General features: G+C 43.1%; 1 protein-coding gene across 9 annotated transcripts in view; it reads left to right on the plus strand.

Annotated features, from left to right (window-relative positions):
• Positions 1-14,118, plus strand: part of ZMAT4 (zinc finger matrin-type 4) — a 114,393-nt gene extending 100,275 nt beyond the window's left edge. For 3 of the 9 annotated variants that reach the window (XR_016282303.1, XM_089537818.1, XM_089537819.1), the window contains one exon: positions 9,919-10,497. Coding sequence is in view for 5 of the 9 variants with exons in the window: in XM_089537818.1 (XP_089393944.1) it covers positions 9,919-9,934 (16 nt within the window). In the remaining 4 variants the exon portion in view is untranslated. Of the gene's footprint in view, positions 1-9,918; positions 10,498-12,802 lie in introns of those variants that run through there. The other 6 variants (XM_089537816.1, XM_089537817.1, XM_089537815.1 and 3 more) reach the window with 4 other exon arrangements.
• Positions 14,119-22,995: the final 8,877 nt, after the last annotated feature.

Here is a 22,995-nt window from a genome sequence, read left to right on the forward strand (position 1 = left end):
GCATGTGGTCTTCCTCTCTTTCTACTTCCCTCCACCTTTCCCAGCATTATGGTCTTTTCTAATGAGTTGTGCCTGATGGGGCCAAAGTATGACAACCTCAATTTGATCCTCTTGGCTTCTAGAGAGATTTCTGGCTTGATCTGCTGTTCGAGGACCCATTTGTTTGCCTTTTTGGCTGTCCGCAGTATCCTCTGTACTCTTCTCCAGCCCCACATTATCTCAAATGGAGTCATTTTCTTCTTATCTCTTTTCTTTACCGTCCAGCATTTGCATTTGTACATGGTAATAGGGAATACAATGGCTTATACAATGGTGTGCATGAAATACGTTGTAAACAATGTAAGGAGTAATCGAATACAAATCCACTGAAACGCTGAATGATTTTATCTTCCAGACTGATTGACTGGCGACAAAGTTTTTCAAGATCTTTAAGGTCTAATCATTTCCAATTATGACTTGTTGGGTTTAATGTTTCAAAGCAGCTTGCAAATTTTTCCTACAGTTAGTAACCAGACATTTACCGAAGAAGACACATTGAAACAGGACATCATTTAGAAGTCATATATATAGATATAGATATAGATGTGATTTTTGATGCTCTACTGTCTTTGTTTTCCGTGTTTGGTTCAGCATTTGTTTATGTAATACATTGATTCCTCCTCCTTACCTTGTTTGCTTCATATTTCATGTTTACACCTTTCTACCCTTCAGTGCTTTGCATATATTTAGATCTGTTGTATAATTGTGTTTTTGCAGTTGCATTGACTGATGTTATATATTTGCTGTTGTGGGCTTTTTTTAACAAAAGTGTTTGGTTTGCTGGCCAGATAGAGAGGATGAAGGATGGCATCATGCCAGCCACCTTCCCTGCAGACAGACTCCTGACATCTGGGGTTTAAGGCTTGATCGCTGTGTATAAATGCTCACCAGTCAGCTTGGTGGGAATGTGGCTGGTGCTATGAATTTCTGGGAACTGTAGTTTTGTGAGACATTTAGCCTTCTCAAACTACAATTCCCATGATTCCATAGCACTTAGCTATGGCAGTTAAAGTGGTGTCAAACTGGTTTATTTATGCAGTGAGGATGCAGCCTTTGTGAACCTGGCCAGCCAGATACTGGACCAGATGAACCAATGATCTGACTCATTTAAAGGACTCATGTCCTTAGAGAAACACCAACAGTTTCTGTATGCCCAGGAGCTGATCCTATCTAACTTGTTTCCCTGGAGATATTCGAAGCTGTGATCTTTGCTGTGAGCCAAGTTGTGCCAGATCTGGCAGTATTTTGGCTTCTGAGCTTTTGCTTCATGTCCTTTCGCTTTCCGTTTCCAACCGGCGGACGAAAGCCTTGGTCCACAGCACCTCTAAAGGGACGTCTAATATGTGTTCAATTTATTTTCTCATTAACATTATCAAAATAAATTTGATATCTCGAATTGAATTGGCAGCCGACCAACTAGACAAGGGCTTAAAAGGGCTGCGAGAGGTTGGCTGTTCTTTGGCTTCGTGGCAGCAAAATGCAGGTCACGCTTTGGGCTGGAAAACGAAGCCGCCCGTCGCTTTTGGAGACCTTCGCTCTCATTAACAGAAGTGAATTACATGGATCAACATTAGCCAGGATGATTTCCCAGAGGGATCTCACAAAGTAACAAGGATTGAAGGCATGCTGGATTTTTTGCTTAAACTAAATCACGCCTCCGTCGTGACCAACTTTGGAAGCGTCATGGAGTTAGAAATGCAAGAAAACACACTGTTACTACTACCACTTATGCAACTACTATTACTATTGTTGTTTGTTGCTGTTGGAACAAACTTAGTCCAAAATTAGAAAATAGACAATCAGTTCTGGAAGGCCTGTGGAAAGAGAAAAGCATTCAGCTGTTTATGAAAAGAGAGTAGGGAGGGTGCCAGTCTACTTCTCTGGGAAGAGAGTTCCAGAGCCTGGAGCAACCATTGAGAAGGCCCTGTCTCTTCCATCTTCTCATCAAATGTATTTGTGAGACAGAGAGAAAGGCCGTCCCAACAGATCTCAAAACACAGGCCACTTCATAAGGGAGCATATGGTCCTTCAAATAACCTGGACCTGAGCTGTATAGGACTTGATAGGTCAAAACCAGCAGTCTGATTTGTGCCTGGAAATGGAGTACCATCTCGTTGTTTCTGACTTACGGCGATCCCAAGACAACCCTCTCACAGGGTTTTCTTGGCAACATTTATCCAGAGGAGGTTTTCCATTGCCTTCCTCTCAAGCTGGGAGAGTGTGGTTTGCCTGAAGTCACTCAATGGGTTTCCATGGATGATGAGGGACCCAAACCCTGGTCTTCGGCATCCTGGTCCAACGCTCAACCATGGTGACAACACTGCAAATCCCAGGCTTCCATAGGATGTTGTCATGGCAGTTAAAGTGGTATCATAACACTATAACTGTGGCATGAAAGAGACCCTGGAGAACATTCTGGCTCCAGTTTGGAGACTATGCTGAATCTCTGCAGGTCAAGCAGGGCTTTTAGCTTTATTGATTGATTGATTGATTGATTGAAAGCTGGATATGCTTTATTTCAGGCGTGCCAGGACCTAATCTCTAGAAGAAGAGCTTTCCTCAAACTTGTCTCATTCTATCTATGGATTGGTTGCTATACTTGGAGATGCTCTCTCAGAATAGCAGGCTTGTTGTGAGCAACTGGGGCATCTATCGGCTTTTGCATTAAAATGTGTCCAGACCCTCCGAAACATCTGGCATGGAGGACAAAGATAACAACTTTAATTAGGGACTTGGGATACAAGCCCAAATGATTGAGGCATTGTGTAAGTGGCTCTTCCTGGAAGGAACATGGTCTTCTCTCCCCATACAAAAACAAAGAGCTCCCTCCCCGCAAAAAAAAAACAAAAACCTGACACATGGGGCATTGAGATGCCCCACAGTTTGTTGAGTGTGCTGTTTGTGCTGATCGCAGGACTCACAATCAGCCTAGTTTCCATGGAGATCAGTGGTAAGTGGATGGCAAGAGTTCCGTGGTGCTCCAGCTTCAAAACAGGTGGAGGAAGCCATCTAACAACTTACCTCTTTCCTTTTGGTGGCACTCCAAAATTGACAGAGCCCTGGGCCCAGTCCCAATTTTGGAGACATCATTAGTTCAGACAAACATGTGTGTTGATTCTTCCTAGTTTCAGATGCACCCTTGATCTGTACTATGGATTTCATTTCCAGACAAAAGCTGAGATTGTGCATTGTAACTATGATAACAGAGTTCGACTATCATAGCTACCTCAGAAAATGCTGCCATCCTGCCGAAACCTACCAGTTTAGACTGGCAGCATCCCCAAGCAAAGGGCTGCCAAGGTGCTACAGATCAAGTGCTGAACATAATGTCAGCAGCACTCTCCTGATCTTGAAAACAGGCAGCTGGAGAGATTCCTTGGAGTCATGCCACAACTGCTTGTCTAAATGTGCTTCATGACCAGGAGAACATTGCAGCCATTAGTCAGAATTCAGGATCAGATTTACAGATGCATAAAATGGAGGTACACATCTGTAATGGATCTGTATTCATGGTTCCTACATATTCGCAATGGTGGCATTATTGCCATGACAATAATGGACCCCCCAACTTTACCAGGCAGCAGCCCCAAAGAGAAAAAAGGGTCCATTCACCTGGAAATCAGGGCATGTGCAGATACCATTTCCACCCCTTCTCTTGCCAGCCAGCTAGGTTGTGATAAGGAAGGGTGGCAGAGGACCTGCTTTTGGTGGTCGCAGCCTTGTAGGCTGCAGGAGGCAGGGTTGGAAACATCATTGCCAAAAAGGTGCCCGAAAAATGGGTTACCATGTCTCGATGAAGCATTTTCCCTTGGTGTAGACAAACCCTTAAGTTTACTTAGTAAGGAGATGATGTCAAATGCCAGGCATCATTTCCAAGTGCCCTCACCTACGGCACCTTGGAACCCCTTCATTTGGGGCATTGCCCGATGGGAAAGGTAGGTTTTGGAGGGTCACGTTCAGTCATTACTTACTGTAAACGTGACTCTCCAAGAATAATAAGATTGTAAATTTGGTTTACAGTCTTGTAACTACTGAATGTGATGCCAACCTGGGTGTTGACATATTTACTGCTCCGAAATAATGTCTAATGATGCCATCATTTTGCATCTGGCTGCAGGGATGTATCCAGGTGTTTCTGGGATTCTGCCATGGAATGGCCAAGAGGAAAGAGAACCTCAGACTCAAATAATAATGATGATAATAATTTTCTATAAGTCACCAGATTGTAGGTCTGCACATGGATTTATTATGCTCCACTGAGTCATAGAGGACTGCAGCCATAGCTTTTAACCAGATTTCTTCTTCATATTTTTTCCTAAGAAAAGAGGGGAGGGGATTTGCAGCAGAAAACAGGTGTGTGTAGGCTTCTTAATAACAATCCCTCCGGTAATTTTTCATCACAACCTGTCCTCCCCACCTCCTTCGGTATTCAAAAGCAGCTGGGGCGTTGGGCAATTTTTAGACGGAAAAACTCCCATAAGAAATAAATCCTCCCCTGAATTGCTCCTCTGCTCCAGATAGGAGCTTTCACGGATGCATTTTGTAAAAAGGAGAAGGAAACGATTTGAGGAGAACACTGTGCCACTGAACCATACTCCATGTAGTTGATTCACAGTCCCTGTTAGAGCTTGCAAATGTTCCTTTTTGGGGTAACAAATCTCAGAATCCCCCAACTGACAAGGCTACCAGACTTTGGAAGGTGGAAGTCTGTCAGGTACACTGTGTCAAATCCCACTTAATCCCAGCTGAAAATGTCCTTGTTTTCTAAAACTTTGGCTTTTACTTTCATATTGTTTTATCACCCTGTGTGCTTTCATGACATGTACTGTATATGTCACTTTGCTTTTGCTGTCATTAACTGCCATAAAGTCCACTTTGACTTATGTCAACCCTATGAATGAGAGACTTCCAAGTCACTTCTGTCACTGACAGCCCTTCTCAGGTCTTGCAGATTCAGGGCCATGACTTCCCTGATTCAAGTCTATCCATCTGTAATCTAATCTTCCTCTATTCCTGCTGCCTTCTACCTTGCTTTATTTTGCTTTACCCTCTGCTTTACTTACATTGTATTTTTAATTCTATCTAAATACACTCATCCCTACATATTTATGGCTTTGATATTTGCGGATTTCATTATCCACGGATTTGATTAATATGTTCTTTCTAGGAATATCTAGGTCTCTCCAGTGCAACTTTATGGTCAATTTTAACTAAAAGTTGCACCGAAAGACCTAGAGATTCCTAGAGAGGTCAGCCTACTAGGCCTTTGTAGCTCCTCCAGCGCAGTCTTATGGTCAGTATCTGTCAGACATTGACCACAGAGTTGCCTTGGAGGACCTAGAGATTCCTAGAGAGAACGCTCTACTAGGCCTTTGTAGCTCCTCCAGCGCAGTCCTATGGTCAGTATCTGTTGGACGTTGGCCACAGAATTGCCTTGGAGGACCTAGAGATTCTTAGAGAGGTGTCCTCTCAGGTAAAAACATGGTGTTCTTGTTATTTGCGGTCTTGCCATATTCACTGGGTTTTTGTGCCCCTAACCCTAGCAAATATGGAGGGACAAGTGTAATCTGTTTTATCATTGTATAGTATAGTTTTTTATTTCCACCTCTCAATCCTTCCTCTTTGCGGTGCTTAATTCCCATGCAATCCTGAAATAGAGCAACCCTCCCAAGTGTTGACTGAGAAAGTAGGGCTCTTCTCCTTACCCAGACGCCCAACAAAAACATTGCGATTTTTTCCTTCCGCTGACGCCTGGGTGACTTAATGGGGGCTGGTGTGACACGCCGCATAGTAACTCTTGGTTTTATTTAGCCTGTGAGCACAGATGCCTAATTGGAGCTGGTATTTGTTAACATAAGCTGCTTTGTCATCCCAAGATCTGAGCTAATCAAAATATTATATCTATCACGCCGGAGGAAATGTCACTTTCCCCTTATGACTGCATTTCCATCATAAAGGTTCACTCTGGTTATGCTTGGGATTCGAAAGCAACATTACAGCACCTAGTTGGGTTGAGATGTGTGGACCTGAGGTTGTGGTTGGGGTTGTGCAGCTGTTGTTGTGTGCGTTCAAGTCAATTCTGATTGATGACAACCCTATCATAGGGTTTTCTTGGCAAGGTTGATTCCAAAGACGTTTGCTCTTAAGCTCTTCCTCTTAAGCTCTTTTTAAGGTTAAATAGTGCAAGACCCCTTGCAATCTTTTAAACCAGGAAAGTGCTGCTCTTAGAGCAAGATGGAGGGAAAAATAAAGGTAGGAGAAACCAAGATAGACAGCCCAGGGTTTATAGTGCCTAACTCTTGCAAAGGTGGCTTTTGAATCCTTGAGTTTGAAACCATGTTGGGTTGCCACTTCTTCTCCTCATTATTCAACACAGATATGGCAGCTAGACCTATCATGGTCCTCATTTCTCTGCTAGCAATAGCTGTGGGTACTGAATTGAGCCAGTGCAGAGGGAGGAAATTTTGCATCTGTTTGTTTCCAAAGGGCATCACAAAATTCACACATTCCCCATCTAAGCTAGAGAGAACTTCAGATTTCAGAAAACGGCTGCGTGGAAAAAAGGACTTGTAACAGATTTTTTCATCCCAGCGGAGGACAGAAGGTACTAGAATGGAGGAAAGCTGGAATAGTTGCCATCAACCTCCTGAAGACTGGGCCAGGAGCCAGACGGAGCCTCAGAGAGCTTGCAACCGGTAGGGAAAGCGGTAAAAGGAAGCTCAGCAGCCTGGCCAGCTGGCTGAAACATCCATTTCGTGATCCAAAAGGACCCAGTCCCAAAGAGACCCCAAGACTGAACAGTTTCCAAAGCATGGTGCCAGTTTCTAAAGTAGTCTTCTTTGACTTCCTGCTAGGAAGACCAAATTCTGCTCTTATGCCGTCTAAAAAAGGAGGAGAAAAATATTGACGTGGTTTTATCACTTACATTCAGACTCGCCTATAAGTCAACCTCATGTATAAGTCGAGGCCAGGCTTTGAGGACAAAATGATGGACTTTGCTTTGACTCTTTGGATAAATCGAGGTTCCAAAAAAGGAACATAACCTGGCATTAAATCCAAAGGGATTTAAGTCTTTGCCCTAAATCCACTTTTAGTCCTCACTAGAATAGACTCATTGAACCCCTTTTATTCGTCTACACATTGAGGTTTATCACACTATACTCTTAACGAGCCATGATTCCAGTGTGACTCCTCTAGCTGCCTCCTGCTGCATTCTGGGATTGGCAATTTTAAGGAGGGGTATTTAGAATTCTTAGGCAGAGAACTTCTGTGCCTGAGAATTCTAAATACCCCTCCTTAAAACTGCCAATCCCAGAATGCAACAGGAGGCAGCTAGAGGAGTCACACTGGAATCATGGCTCGTTAAGAGTATAGTGTGATAAACATCATTGACTCGCCATTCCACAATTCATTGAATGGATCTGCTCTAGGTGGGATTAACCAACAGGATGTCAGTTGGGTTGTGTTTTAGTTGCACTGGTAAAGATATTATCCCAGCAAAGTCAGCCCTCTGTATCCACAGATTGTGCATCCATAGATTCCATCATCTGCAGCTTGAAACAAAATGTAATTCCAAAAAGCAAACCTTGATTTTGTCATTGTGTATTAGGGAGTTATATATACCCTTAAACAGAGGCAGGATGGCCATCTGTCGGGGATGCTTTGATTGGGAGTTCCTGCATGGCAGAATGGGGTTGGAATGGATGGCCCTTGCAGTCTCTTCCAACTCTATGATTCTAATTTGCTATTTTACTACGCCATTGTATCTAATGGGACTTCAGGGTTTTGGTCCTTGGCTTCTCCTGCACTTTTGAAAACGTACCATCCAGACGCAGAAAGGTCTCTCCCATTCCAAAGGACGGCTTTACAAGAGCCACTAAAACCAAACCTTTTTATTGGGCTCCTTTTGGGCAACGATTTCCTCCGCTGTGTTCATCTTCATTCCCTTTTAAAAGCAGAAATCTACAGAATAATCAAAATCCATTCCGGGGAGACGTTCCACTTTCTCTCTCCCTGGTTAGTTTTCTATTAAACGCCAGGAAATTTGGTTAAGCACCGGCGCTATAAAGCACATATGTCTCAAATTAAAACCAAAAGATGTGGCGGGTTTTTTGGGGGGGAGACAATTTGAATTGCTGTGACATTTATTAATAGCCACGAGTTTATGCTGTGCGCTTTCTTCTTCGTGCGGGGAAGTGAGTAATATATGAACCAGAAGTCTGTAACACCATAATAATTCCGGCAGATGAATAATTATAAAAGCTAGTTGGGATTTAAAGGCATTTTAATTTATCATTACTTCTGTGCTGCTCCAAAGTGTCTGAATAATTACCCGGCTTCTGAAAAAGGAGGGTGTAATATATCTATCATTATGAGATTTCAAATTCCAATCTTTCCTTTCTTCTTCTTCTTTGGTGTAAGGGGGAAATAGTTATCTTGATCTGCTTAAGTGCTTTGATTTCCCTTTGAACGCCATCGGATTGATTGTAGACTGGGGCCATTTTTCATTGTTTGAGTGACTGCTTGAATTTTTCCCCCTTCCTATACACCAGAAGAAGACATTTGTTCTCTTACTGTTAGGCATTATAGAATAGAGGATTGCAGCTTAAAGGGTGGTGCGTTTAGTTTGGGTGTTGGGGATCCACAGTTCAGTTCGGTTCAGTTCTCCCTCCTTGGAGGTTTCTAAGCAGAGGCTGGATGGCCATTTGTCAGGGATGCTTTGATTGAGGTTTCCTGCATGGCAGAATGGGGTTGGACTGGATGGCCCTTGAGGTCTCTTCCAACTCTATGATTCTATGATTCTATGGGTTCAATTCACAGTTCACTTCAATCTGAAGCGCCCCATACACCCAGAATACAGACCTCCCCTCCATGTTGCATGGATTCATTCCCTGGATTTTAAGGTGAGGTGATTTATGATCGTGGTAATACCGCCGTGTGAGCCAAAATGGTGTAGTGGTTTGACCATTTGAGACCAGAGTTCAAATCCCAGCTTGGCCATGGAAACCCACTGGGTAACCTTGGCCAAGTCACACTCTCTCAGCCTCAGAGGATGGCAATGGCAACCTCCCCTCTGAGCCAAGAAAACCCTGTGATAGGTTCATCTTATTGTTCTTGCATGCCTTCAAGTTGTTTCTCACTTATGCCAACCCTAAAGTGAAGCTATTATAAGGTTCTCTTGGCAAGATTTGTTCCGAAGAGGTTTGCCATTGCCTTCCCCTGAGGCTGAGAGAGTGTGAATTGCCCAGGGTCACCCATTGGGTTTTATGGTTGAGCAGGGAATCGAACCCTGGTCTCCAGAGTGGTAGCCCAATGCTCTAACCACTACATCATGCTGGTTCTCAGGTTTGCCTTAGGGTTGCCATAAGCTGGAAATTACTTGAAGGCAAACAACACACAATACTGCCGTGGTCATGAATGCAGACCATAGGTGAATATAGTCCAATAACAATAGGTTACAAATCCATAAGTGCAAGGTAGGGTGCATGGCATTTTAGTTAATAGACAAATAAGATCTGAATGTGTGTGTGGTGGTGGTGGGAGGAATCAAAATAAATTGATTCATTGGTTCTTACTCTGAAGCATGAGATGATGATGATGATGATGATGATGATGATGATGATGATGATGATGATGAATTTTATTTAGTTGAAAGTATAGTCCTGGCCAGTTGAATTAAATGTCCCCCAGAGGACCTAAGTGTATGGGGCAGGTTATATAGGAGAAGACAATCCCATAGGTAACACGGACCCAAAGTCAGGCTTTAAAGGTAATAACCAATACTTTGTACCAGTACCAAATCCTCAGAGTTATTTGCTTTCCAGTTTCTGTTGCAGCTGCATAAAAAGTTGCTCCTTCTCTCCGAATTTTGTTTTCCAGCCTGAAGAACCAGTAGAAGGTTAATGCCGGAGGCAGCAAAACTGAACCACTACTATTTCTTCGACAAAGGAGAGCCCTTTGCCTATGACTCGGATGCTTTCTTGGACACTGAGCACTCCCTGCGTGGCGTCATTAATGTATAGCTAACCTTTGCTTTGGACAATGAATGGATCCTTTTATTTTTGATTTTGTGGTGAGTAACAAGATTCAGATGGATTTTTTTACCCTTTGGAGAGAGAGTCTATATATTCGTCATGAAATCGAAGAGTATCTTTAAGAGAGAGAGAGAGAGAGAAAAGTGAGATATATCAGCCGTCTTCGGAGACCATTGGAATAAAATATTTTTCTTTCTTTCTTTTTTTTCATATTTATTCTTAGATTTCTTCAGAGAGTATAAGATCCTATTAAATTATCCATGATTGTGATGTAAGTAACCAGTCTTCAGCAAGAAATAAACATGATATCTTCACCAGGCTTCCCACATGGTTTTTGTTATCTGCATCGGGTGGGAAGATGGCTATGAAACTGATGCATGAAAGACGACTTCTCCTTATCGAAATCCACAAATGTCTTCACGTTCAGGACAGAGAAAGAAAACTTGAGGATTAAAACAAAAATGAATGCAGGGCTGAGATCAATACATATTTGCACGGTTCTCCGTGGACAGTTTTAGCTTTTCCCAGCGCCTTGCAGATGTCAAACACTGGAAAAGGCCTCTAAACAGTCTGGGAATGGTTGTTCCTTAAAGGCTGAGAGCGTTAAAAAGTTGAGGCTCCTTCATCTAGAGGACAGAGTGCCAGGTTTGAAACAGGGTCTTTAAACAGACGCTGTAAGTTATTTAAAAGTGTCCTGAACACATGGTTTTAAGACCTTTTTAAGAGCCTCTGGCATCTAGAGGGAAATGACATAAAATTTTAAACCAGTGCTTGCTGCCAAGATCACGGCTGCTACCAGCATCCCTATTCTGGAGGACTAAAGGCATTAGATCCCAGCCTTGCTGGGTGCGGATTTCAGTTCTCAACCATTCACACAAAAGCACATCATAGCTCCGATCCTATACCATCTGAACGTAGGGTAAATACAGTGCAACATCCATATCTGTGGGACTGGTACCCATGGTTTCCCTTACCCACATCTGAAAAAATAAGTTCTCACTAGGCATTCTCTAGGGCCTTAAGCATGATTCTATGGCATGCTACTGGCAGAGGTTGACCATAGAGTCACATTGAAGGACCTAGAAATGCCTGCAGAGCCATTCTCTCCAAGAATTTCTAGGTCCTCCAGTGTGACTATATGGTCAACTTCCATCAGGAGTCATTCATTTCAGTATAGTTTGCTCTTATATGCAGTTTCGCGTTTCCATAGTAAGTCCAGAAATGTATCCCCACGGATATAGGGGTGTACTATGTCTGCCAGGAAAGTTAGAGAATGCTAGCACTATGTAATAAATACCATTGTAATGCAAAGTACTGTATGAGAAACAGTGAATGAGTATAGCTGTCCCTTCTATATGTAATTTGGACATATGCACAACTTATGCCTGGAGGTTCTGGCCAATATCAATTGCAAAGAGCAATAGGTTCAGCTCATGGGTCTGAGCAATGACTCAGCCAGACCAGAGAGCATTTATGGGATCAACTGCGTGACCCAGAGTAAGTCATAGTATTTTACCCATAGTTTATTCCTTTGGCTTGAATCTAGTGGTCAGATCCATATATTGAATCTCGACTCTGAGAATCCCAAATAAATGATCTGCTGCATAGAAGTTGGGGGGGGGGGGATTAGACTACGGTTTCTAGGAATTGTAATCAAAAAAGTAATTTTTCCAAGTTCTACATCTGCAGCGTTTGAGATCCAGCTGCCTTGTTTCAACCAGGCACAGCATCAACATACAACATTCTCCATTGGGAAATGAGTTGCCATCCAATTTGATTTTTGACAAACTGACTTACGTATGCATCCAAATTTGGGATGGAAGGTTTTCATAAATCAAATGTGGGGTGCAATGAAACAGACAAATTTCCCCCATCCTGATGAATCTTTGGTATATGTCCTAGCAAGCATACTCTTTGCTCTGCTGCACAGAACAGGAGGCGGCTCAGGAATGAGATGGCTATCCTGTATTGCATGAACATTTGCATTTATAGTGTATGAACATTTATAAAGATAATCGTTCTCCTGTATGCACATTTCTAGTGATACATTCTTTTTATAGAGGGTACATCCATCCTCGATCATTGCTTTACCGCTTCTTCATGGGTTAAATGATGCAAGAGGAAGGTAAATTAAACCTTCCAGCTTGCATAATAACACTTGGTGAGGATCACATTATTGGCTACAGTCCATCAAGCTTGCAACGGACCTCTCTGGCCAAGCCATTTCTCCACTACTGTGAGTCCTGTTGAGTCTTGGGTTCTAGGAATAACCCCAGGTTACATGCAATGTATTATAAAACTGCCCGAATTATAATTCCACATATGTAAGTCCACTTGCAAAGACGTAACTTCCATATAGGATTCCAGCCATTAGTCTTCTCAACTGGCATGAAGAGGAATGGTGGCAGAGAGTAACAGCAGTAGGGTACAATGTTGTTGTTGTTGTTGTTGTTGTTGTTGTGTGACTTGAAGTTATTTCTGTCTCATGGTGACCCTAAGGTGTACCTATCATGGGGTTTTCTCAGCAAGATTTGTTCAGAGGAGGTTTGCCATTGCCTTTCGCTGAGGCTGAGAGAGAGTGACTTGCCCAAGGTAAACCAGTTGGTTTCGTAGCCAAACTGGGAATCGAATCCCGTTCTCCAGAATTGTAGTCCCATATTCAAACCACTGCCCCATGGTACAATAGCGGAGGTGCAATTCATCTTACCTTTTATTTGTTTTCAATCTAGGCAGCAAAACCAAGACCACAACAGGCCCTGCTCATGAAAGATATTCAGACGGTGGCAGAGGGCTTCTTTTGTTTTTTAAAAGACAATCATTTGTGCAGTTTAAATGATGAATGTTGCCCGGAAAATGTATTCAAACCAATTGGCTTCGCAAAGCCTACACAGTTGCAAGAGAATGCACTTTATTATCTCCAAGGGTTTCCAGTTTAATGTGAAGTAGGAAAAACAGTGACATGCCATGTATCAGACAGCAGGGATTAAAGGAGCGACAGAAAAGAGTGCCACAAAACTCATCAAACGGAGATCTATTTTTAACCAGAAGAGAATCTTTCCTCCAAACTCTGGTTGCAACACCTGAAGTGTGTTTATCATAGCATTTACTTCTATTTAAGCCTATTGCCACATTGCAAAATTAATGCTGTTAGATGCCGCTTTAACTTAGTGTGGCAATCCTATGGGATTCTGCAATTAGTAGTTTATTGTGGAGGAGGCTAAATAGCTCACAGAACTACAAGTCCCAGAATTCCATAGCACTGAGCCATGGCAGCCGTGTCAAGCTGCACCAGTTCTGCAGGGTAAATGCTGCCCAGCGCTTGCAAGCCAAGGATGTTCAAACAAAATGAATCCAAAATTACTGGCAGCTTCCGAAATGGGCAACATGTGCGACTGTGGATGACAAGAGCAACCGGCAGAGCAGAAAGTATTTCGGAACCAAAATCAATAATCGAATGTTTGCTTAAGGAGTAGTGCATAGGGTTGTGATGTGTTGTTTTGTTTTTTCAGTTGATATGACACCTCTGACAAGTGACACAGGAAATACTTGCCAGTAAATGTGTCTTACTTTTCAGTGGGAGAGAGAATTATACATGGCTTGCTTGATATATATATGTGTGTGTATTTATATATATATATTGCAATAACTGTGTTATGACAAGTGTCATATATTGTGACATGGATCTCCTATATGCTACAGCAGAATGGTCTCAGAGTATAACAAGGTGTCTTCTTATGTGGCTAACTGACAATGCTTCTGTAATTTTGGAAAACCACAAAATCAGTGCAGTTTAATAACCCCAATCGTCATAGAATCATAGAATCATAGAGTTGGAAGAGACCGCAAGGGCCATCCAGTCCAACCCCCTGCCATGCAGGAAATCCAAATCAAAGCATCCCCGACAGATGGCCATCCTTGAACCCTGATTGGAAATTTAATTGATTTTCTTTATTTGATGAACTGCTAGCTCTTAAGATGGGCAAAGAGGGACGTCAAGCCAAGAAATATGTCATAGTTATGCAAACACAACTAAGGGGTTATTCAAATGGTGAAAATAATCTAGGTAGAACCTGGCTTGAATGTTTGTTGTTCACATGCATCTGGGATGCATCCAATTAAATTGGGGGGGGGGGGGGACGACAACTGCCCAAACCTCCACTTAAACCAGGATAATCGATGTTGGGGGGATTTCTGAATTGTTTAGATTTGCATTCACAGCTATGTGTATGACCAATATGAACAGACCCAGGATAAAGCAGGATAAAACTCTGCATGCCTTGAATGTGCTTTGAATACCTTTGCATCGTTGACTCCATCTTTATTCGAGTGCTGACTGTGAGCAACCAAATTCAGAGAGATGTGCAGAGACGCGGTTCCATGGTGTAAACAACAAACCTGTGAGTGAGATTATTCACATAGTCATACAAAGTACAACAACGTGTGAATGACCCCATAGTAGCCAATGTATAATATTGGCAAACCATAACATTACCTTGTGAGGCTAAAAATGAAGAGAGGCGCTGTGTACGCCGGCTGCCTCGATGTTTGGAGAGGACACGATGTAACCCAGTATGGATAAGTTTGCTCTCATTTTGTATTTAAATACATGAACAATTTTCTGTATTCAGAGCTTAACGCCTTTACAGAGCAGGGTCCAAGTGGGAAATAGACCATGGTGCATTAAACTGGCTGAGTCATGGAGAAACATAGAACTTCGCATGCAAGAATGTACCAGGGAACAGATTGTGCTTTCCGTCTTTCGCTTGGCCCACTTCCTTTCCAGCTCCGTAGTCCTAATGGATCAATCCACCGCAACCATTAGCAGCAACAAGTTCAGTGAGCCGAAACATCCACAGCTGGCTGGTGAAGCAACAACTAAACACCACACCACAAGCCTTTGGAGTGATCTTTGGGAGGGACCCTTTTCTACTATAGTCTCTTTACTCCCTATTGATTTACTCCTATGGTAAAAGCGAGCATGAGTCCTCTCCAACCAAGTCAGTGGTGACGGGAGGGGATGGCCTGTCCACTTTAAAACACCACCAGATCTAAATGCAGAATAAGCCTGAAAATTGAGATTTCACCCACCTAGGATTCTTCCATTGGGGTTTCCTGACACTCAACAAGCGCAGAAGGACCAAATGGTGGATTAAAAAGATTCCAATAATCTATGTGATGCTTCTAATGTTTTAAAAAGTCCAGGCAACACGGCAGTCGTTGTCTTAGTTTGTCTCGCTGGGCGATTTATGCAACTTGCACAAGATGGTTCCTGTAAACGTAAAGACTCTCTTGAGACCGACAGAAAAATATTTCATCATCTCAGACACAGGGAGCGGAGGGGAATCACGCTTCCCCTCTCTCACACATAAGACAAGCGCAATTTATACCCCTTTCTCTCAGCCGGTGTCTCAAAGTAATTTGTTACTCTCATTGCTTGTTGCTTTGCCCTGGGGAGGGAGACACATTTGCCTGTTGGAAGCTTGTTTGAAACGAGTTGTTTTGCCATTAATATTAAAAAGTACACTTAAAATTAAGAAAATGGCCCCAAAGCCACCAAAGTGCCCTCCCAAAGTAGCCTTTAGGAATAACGGTACTCATTACAAAGGGGGAGGAAAGTACATTACCAGCTGGTGTATTACTTTTTGGAAAAGTAACACATTACAGGCGCTGTCATTACTGACAGCGAAGGGAGGGAGAGCAGAAGCAATTCAGTTACACAATAGATGCCCATATGTGCTAACATCGTGGCAGCTCCTAGGTGAATATGGACCTTAAGAAGTGACTCAATTCTATTTCCCACACACATAAGTCCACTTATGAAAATGTAAGTCCCCTACCAAATGACAGCCTCACAGCTGTGAGACATGGTGCATCTCCCTAGCTACATCTCACCATGCAGGGTCTTGGCCAACCATGTTTTGAGCATCTTGGGAAGCCCACTTATGGGAACGTCAGCCCAGGTTTTTATAGGGTAGCACTGGGAGACACAGCTATGAGACATGGTTGCATCTCCATAGCTACATCTGACCATGCAGGGTCTTGGTCAACCATCTTTTGAGCATCTTGAGATGGGTCTCTTGTTTCTGCTGAATATCCAGTGCTAACCAAACCTGGTGCAGAAGCACAAAATGTCCCATAAGCCTCTCCTCTCATCCCTGGCAAAGAATACAAAATAATACAGATTGAGTTTTCCTTATCCAGAATTCCAAAGATCCAAAATACTCCAAAATCCAGAATTGTCCACATGGATAACAGAGAGTGACAGCTTTGCTTTCTGATGACTGAATGTACATACACTTTGTTTTGTACACAAAATTATTAAAAATATTGTGTATAAAATTAACTTCAGGCCATCTCCAAGATATTTCATTATATATATGCAACTATTCCAAAATCGGGGGAGGGGGGATCCAAAATCCCAAACACTTCTTGTCCTGAGCATTTTGGATAAGGGAGACTCAACCGGCACATTATTCCTAAAAGAAATAACATTCATTACCCTTCCATGACAGTCAACATCTGCTTCTTGAGGATGCCATGCCACCTGGCCTTATGGTAAAGCTGTCCCTGACCTGAGTGGCCATAGATCCTGCTATCCAGGTGACAACTGTTAATAGATGACTTCCAGATCTTTTTTTCTCCCTTCTTAGGGCTCTTGATCTTTAAACCCAATCTGGATTGGGCAGCTACTTCAAGCGGAGAACCTTCTCTCTGATACAGAACCGGTGGCCACCCTGAAGTCTGCCTCCTCATTTGGGATGCCTGGCAGGTAAACAAGGCTGCGAACTTCCATGGAGAAGCTGTTGCCACTGCACAAATTGGCAGAAAATAACAACCTCTCTTATTAGCCACCAACATATTGCCGCGAGGAAGACGAGAGAACTCCGCGGCCGGAGTAGATGAAAGTAACTCTGCTCTGTGCTCCGTTATGAAGTTGCTCCCCTTCAATGATTAATTTCTCTTCAGTGACTATTTTAAGCAGTTCATCTCTGTCACTTTCCTGCTCCATCCGCTTAATGAGCAACTTCTGACCTTTTAAAAAGCACATTCCATAAAATTCAAATGATGAATGTGGAAATCAAGTTTGATCTCCCCTCCTGGCGATCCCTGGTAATGGTCTGGGCCCAGCGTGAATTGGCTGATCACACTCAGGGGTCCTGGCAGCAAAATCCCCTCTTCTAGGCCATCTCTTACTAGTCCTATCAGATTTCCCTAGGAGAAGGTGGGATGACGGTTGCTTTGTAGGATCCAAATGAGTCAGACGCATAGGACAGCGAACAAAAATCCACAAAGGATTGGTATGAATTCACGGGGAAAGCCTTTCTTGGTACCGTCCAGTGTTATCTTGGCAGTGTCACTTAGGAAGGGCAACAGTGTTGTTTGCAATTCTCCCTGGGTGCATCTACACTGTAGAAACAATGTAGTTTGGCACCACTTTAACTGCATGGCTCCATCGTATAGAATCCTGGGATTTGTAATTTAGTGAGGCACCAGAGCTCCCTGACACATAAGGCTAAATATCTCACAAAACTACAAATCCCAGAATTTCATCGCATTGACCCATGGTGGTTAAAGTGGTGTCAAACTGCATTATTTCTGCAGTGCAGATTAGACCTGAGACCAGCAGTCCTCACACTGCAAGCATGGAACCCCAGAAGACCACCTGAACCTGGCCCTGTAGACCCACATCCAGTCTGCTGATGAAAGAGGCAAGCCAAATTCACATATATAGGTTTAATACATGCAATATATGTATTTGGTTTCTAGAAGGATCCCTGCTTTTCCTAGTTTGACAGCTCTTTTGTTTTGAAAAGGTGTTCTCCTAAGTGGTGAAAGATGTTTGTTTGTCATAACGCATGATTGGCCTTACCTACGCAGCTTATATTTGGCATGCATTGTTTTGTGGTTAGTCATTTATAGGTAAACATGGACTGAATTTGTAAGCCTTACTATCGAGGCAGATGTGTCTGAGGAAATCTCATTGTGGGAACATAATTGTAGGGACATCTACATCTAGTTTGACCCATAGACCCTTGGTATTCAGGTGGCAGGGTGTCATTGCCCCAGATACGCTTTGGCACATCATCCAGCAGAAGAACTAGAATAGCAAGCATGGTAGTTGTACTCCTTTTGCACAGGCTGCTGCTTCCTAATCAAGCTTTGTAACAAGGCCATAGATTTTTGCCAATAGCTTTTGTCTAATATGTTTTTAATCAATTGCGTGAAGCTTTAATTTGCATCTTAATGGTGCTGGCACTGCAATGTTGTCAAAGCCAAAGGCAGATGTTGGGTGTCTCGCTAAATCTCTTTTTACCCAAGGAGTGGGGGGAATCCAGCCTTCTCCAGTAGTCAAGAACCAGCATGCCCAATGGGGAGAGCTTTTCAGCAATTGACCATAACATGTGGGCAGCCACCATCTCAGAGGAGGAAACTGAAGCAAGTGCTGGTCGCAGTTATCATTCTCCAGGCCATTTCGATTGCAACAAGACTATGAGAAAACGCAGCTGCACTGACAAGAGATTTGGAAAAGACTGTCACCTTCTAGAGACTTCGCTAATAATGTCAAACAGCTAATTGCTTTGATTTAGTTGCATAATTGCTCATCAACTTTGAGCTGGAACCTTTTAAAAATACAGAAATGGCCTAATTTTGCAGCCTTTGAAATCTGTAATCATGCCAATATTGCATTCAGTTATCAAAACATGGTGGGTAGTGTGTCCTTCTACACTGGGGTGGGCAACTGCTTTGGGGATGATTGCCAATGTACATCTCCTTGCTACACTGAGAGGAGCTGGGTTATTGTGTGGGTGGTATAGTATTCAGAAATGTGCAATTTCAATATAATTAATTACCTTCCTATGTCCCTGAAAGGATGCTAGCCTCTCTTCCCCTCTCTCTTTGCCACCCCACCACAAATGGATTTTGGGTTGCTAAAAATGTATCTAAACTAAAGCTTCATAGATCACTTACAATCTTCTTTTAGTCCCATTTGACTGAAGGGTCACAAACCAGGGAGGGCAAGTGTGATTGTTACCACCCATTAATTCCACATTTCTCTCATTGCTGTGATGAGCCACAGTCACTTGATTCCCAGAATTCTCCAGCTGATGCTCTCAGAGGTTTAGTGGGAGTCACAGCACATTACAGAAAAGCCCTCGATATATGTTTTTTAATAATTTCTTGGTGTGATTTTAATGCAAAACACTAGGGTCTCATTTAATTAAATGTGTTGTTAAGGAATATTTACAACAACTTAAGAATGATGCACAGTGGCTTTTGCCTTCATTAAAAAGATCCACCAGGGTGCATTTCTCTCGCACTCGCTAAATAATAAACATTGGGAAAACAACCAGTGGCATTTCCAGGCAAGAGGCATCCGCATCGACCGCCTTTGGGGGAAATGAATTATGCAGCCAGGCACACTAGTCTGAGAGATACATTCACTCGACTTTGCTCTTCTTCTAGCTTCTTCTGTGGAACAAGATCCTTTGGGTCCTTGAAAGAAAGGATGCAATGAAAAGACACACATATCAGAGATGATTGAGGACAACTTTAGAACTTCCCTGTCCATTTGGACCTAAGAGCTATTAGGTCACAAGGCCATGCTTTTGCTTGTTGGCATAATGAAATCAGCACTAGCTGGGTTTCCTAGCAGTGGACATTCTGCAAATAGGATGCCATAGCAGAGAAACCCATGTTCCATCTCCTCCCACTTTGTATAAGTGGGAGACAGAGGGGACCCCTCCAGAAGACCTTTGTCCTCAGGGAATTGAATATATGGTAGAACTGGCTGTGCTTCTGCACATCCCTGTGGCCTGTAGCACTATGGTTCCACTTTAGCTGCCATGACAACATCTAATAGGCCATCTGCATTCAGATCAAGGAAGCAGAGTTGCACAAGCAGTGCCATTTGCACACAGTTGCACATTGAGCATGGATGCTGATTGGTTGAGCATTTGAGGTCTTCCCTCAGTTGCACAGCATTACCATTCAACACATGGGTAGTGTAGCACTATGAATGCTCAACTTCACCTGTGCAAAATTACAGTCTGCAACCCTGATGTGAAATCTTGGCCAGAGTCTTGACTGGGGCAGATATGGCAAAGGGAGTGGAAAGGAGGGCATTGGCATTTCACTCGGTGTGGTGCCTGGCTGTGATGCCTTGGCCTGACAGTGGTTATAAAATGGATTTGTGCGCCTGACATTTCACTTATGGAAAATACATTAATTCAATTATAGGGCAGTAAATGGGATTGTTTTTTATTACCCAATCAATACCTACCTTCTTGTTATAGATAGTCATGCAGGTATTTAAAAACCTCCAATCAAACTAAATGACAAGAACATTTGAGAAGGAGGTTAACAAAGGAGCCAGAACAAATTGGTCTGGAGGAAGGAGTGAAATGGAGAGGGGGCCTTTGCCAGCAACAAGGGAACTTTTAAGGAATCTGTGCATTTAAAGAGGCTGCATATGCTCCCAGCAGGAATGTATTGTTATGAATTATACCTGTTTTAATTCGCAGCATTCAAGGGTGGCTTGGTCTTTAATGAGCAATTGGGGTACATCACATCTAAAAAAGACCTGCTCATGATGGAGATGGAAAGTGCAAGAACTGGCTTGTTGATATGGAGCCATGCAGCTCCCTGTCTTTTTGGACTCATCTTTGGGTGCACTTGGGGGAAATGTCACAAGGAGCAGCTACCCTTCAATAGTTCCAGTTTCCCATTGCAGGTTTCTCTTGCTTCCAAGGGTCCTTTTCAACAGAGGTAGGACTCAGGGGCTGCCCTCGGCCCATGGCTTGCACATCCGCACCTTGGCTCTCCAGAGTTGCCAGCCCTTCCAATTTCGGAAGCAGAAACCAAGCCACAATGGAACCTAGCCTTTCCATCTTTGTTTTAGAATGGCACAAATTATTTTGAGTGAGCAACATCATATTTGAACAAGACTATTCTAGCAGCCTTGGGCAGCTGAACACCGCTTTCCAGCTATCCAAGCAACACAATCTCATGACAATAAAATATGAAGGTCGGGTTTTCTGTCTTGGCATTTGTGGGGAAAGTTGCTAACTTTTCGGCTGTCCTCTGCAGCTTTGCTTTTTAGAGCAGCTTGGTTTGTAGCCATGAGGTTTATCTCTGCACTCTGAAAAGCATCACTAGCTGCTTATAGTTGCCAACTGGCCCAATTAAAAATGGCCTGGTCTTTTGTTGTGTCTTTTAACAGTTGCTGTTTTTGGCACACGGTGAAACTTTCCTTGGCATGGAGGTAACCCTTGTCACCGGCTAATAATTTGTGGCAGATTGAAGACCCCATGAGAAGACTGTTTCAAAGCAGTGCCTGTTGCAAACTGCAGGCAAGAAACTCTGCGATTTCCCATCAGGAGAAGAGACTGTACATATCAGCAAATGCCAAAAGCCTGGAGACATTGACTGGAATCCTGTTGGTGATTTACATAAGCATAATTGCATAGTTACGCATCCAGTTCTGAATTCACAATTGAAAAAGGTGGACAAGGTGGAGTATGTCCAGCAGAAGGTGGCCAAAATGCTGAAAGGTTTGGAAACCATACTCATGAAGACAGAGCTGGAAATGTTTAGCCTAGAGAAGAGAAGGTTAAGAGGTGATATGATAGCCCTGGTTAAATATTTGAAGGGATGTCATACTGAGGATGGAGCAAACTTGTTTTCTGCTTCTCCAAAGAATAGGACACGGAGCAATGGATGCAAGCTACAGGAAAAGAGATTCCACTTCAACATTAGGAGGAGCTTCCTGACACTAAGAGAACTTCAACCATGGAATACACTCCCTTGAAGAGTGGTGCAGTCTCCTTCTTTGGAGGTTTTTAAACAGAGTCTAGATGGCCATCTGGCAGGAGTGCTTTGATTGTGTCTTCCTGCATGGCAGAATAGAGTTGAACTGGATGGCCCTTGAGGTCTCTTCCAACTCTATGATCCTATGTACATCATACGGTACGGTGGATTGAGAAGCGAACTAAGTCTCACCTTTAAACATCATATGACGTACCCTCTCACATTTCACTGATGAAAAGCAACATCAGACTATGGTCAAGATGGCCAGAGCTATTTAGGAGCAAGAACATAGAAGCTAAGAGAGGATGCAGCAGTTTTCTTTTGCCTGGGCCAAATGGGAAGGGCAAGATCCTTTCTCTTCTGCAGTCCTTACAGTCCCATACCTGGGAGTACATCTTACAAAATTCAGCAGGATGGATCAAGATCAATACCCCACCCTCCAACATTTCACACATGAAAACCGACATCACAGTGTGGTCAAGAAAGCAAACTTTATTAATGAAGAAGAAGTCAAAAGCTAGGGGAGGCTGCAGCTGTTTGCTTTTGCCAGAGTCTATTGGAAGGAGCAAGATCCCACCTCCTTTTCTTCTTTTTCCTCTGCTGAGGGTAATAGTGCAAACTACTTTTGCATTTTCAACTCAGTTTGTAGCAACTGAAGTCTGCCAAGGACAAAGGGGAAGGTGGGAGGAAGAGGGAGAAACTGGGACAGTTTAAAAGCAACTGGAGACGTGGAATGACAGAAGATTAATTGGGACTGTCCCTGCCAGACTGGGATAGTTGGAGGCTATACAAACCAAGGTCTAATGAAACGAATAAAGGGTGCCTCTTTGCCACATCGTCTGCTTTACTATACAGAAGCAATGCCTGGCTTTCTTGGCTTAGCTACAGACTCTTGTTTATCCTCCACACTTGGGCCCAGAAATAACTATCCGCTTCCAGGCTGTCCAATTTCTTCCCTCTCCTTCTTTTTTAGCTACAGGTTTGCAAGGGCTGGTTTCACCTTGGGCCAGATTAGAGCAAATGCCTCAGAGCATCATTAGATGTCAGGGTGGTTTGCCGAGACGATTTATCCTGCCAAGCAGGCAAAGCTCCTTTTCCCCGAATTACCTCCCGC

This window comes from Sceloporus occidentalis, unplaced genomic scaffold (assembly GCF_023333645.1).
Source record: "Sceloporus occidentalis isolate IW3139 unplaced genomic scaffold, rSceOcc1.0.p SCAF_9, whole genome shotgun sequence".
Lineage (NCBI taxonomy): Eukaryota > Metazoa > Chordata > Lepidosauria > Squamata > Phrynosomatidae > Sceloporus > Sceloporus occidentalis.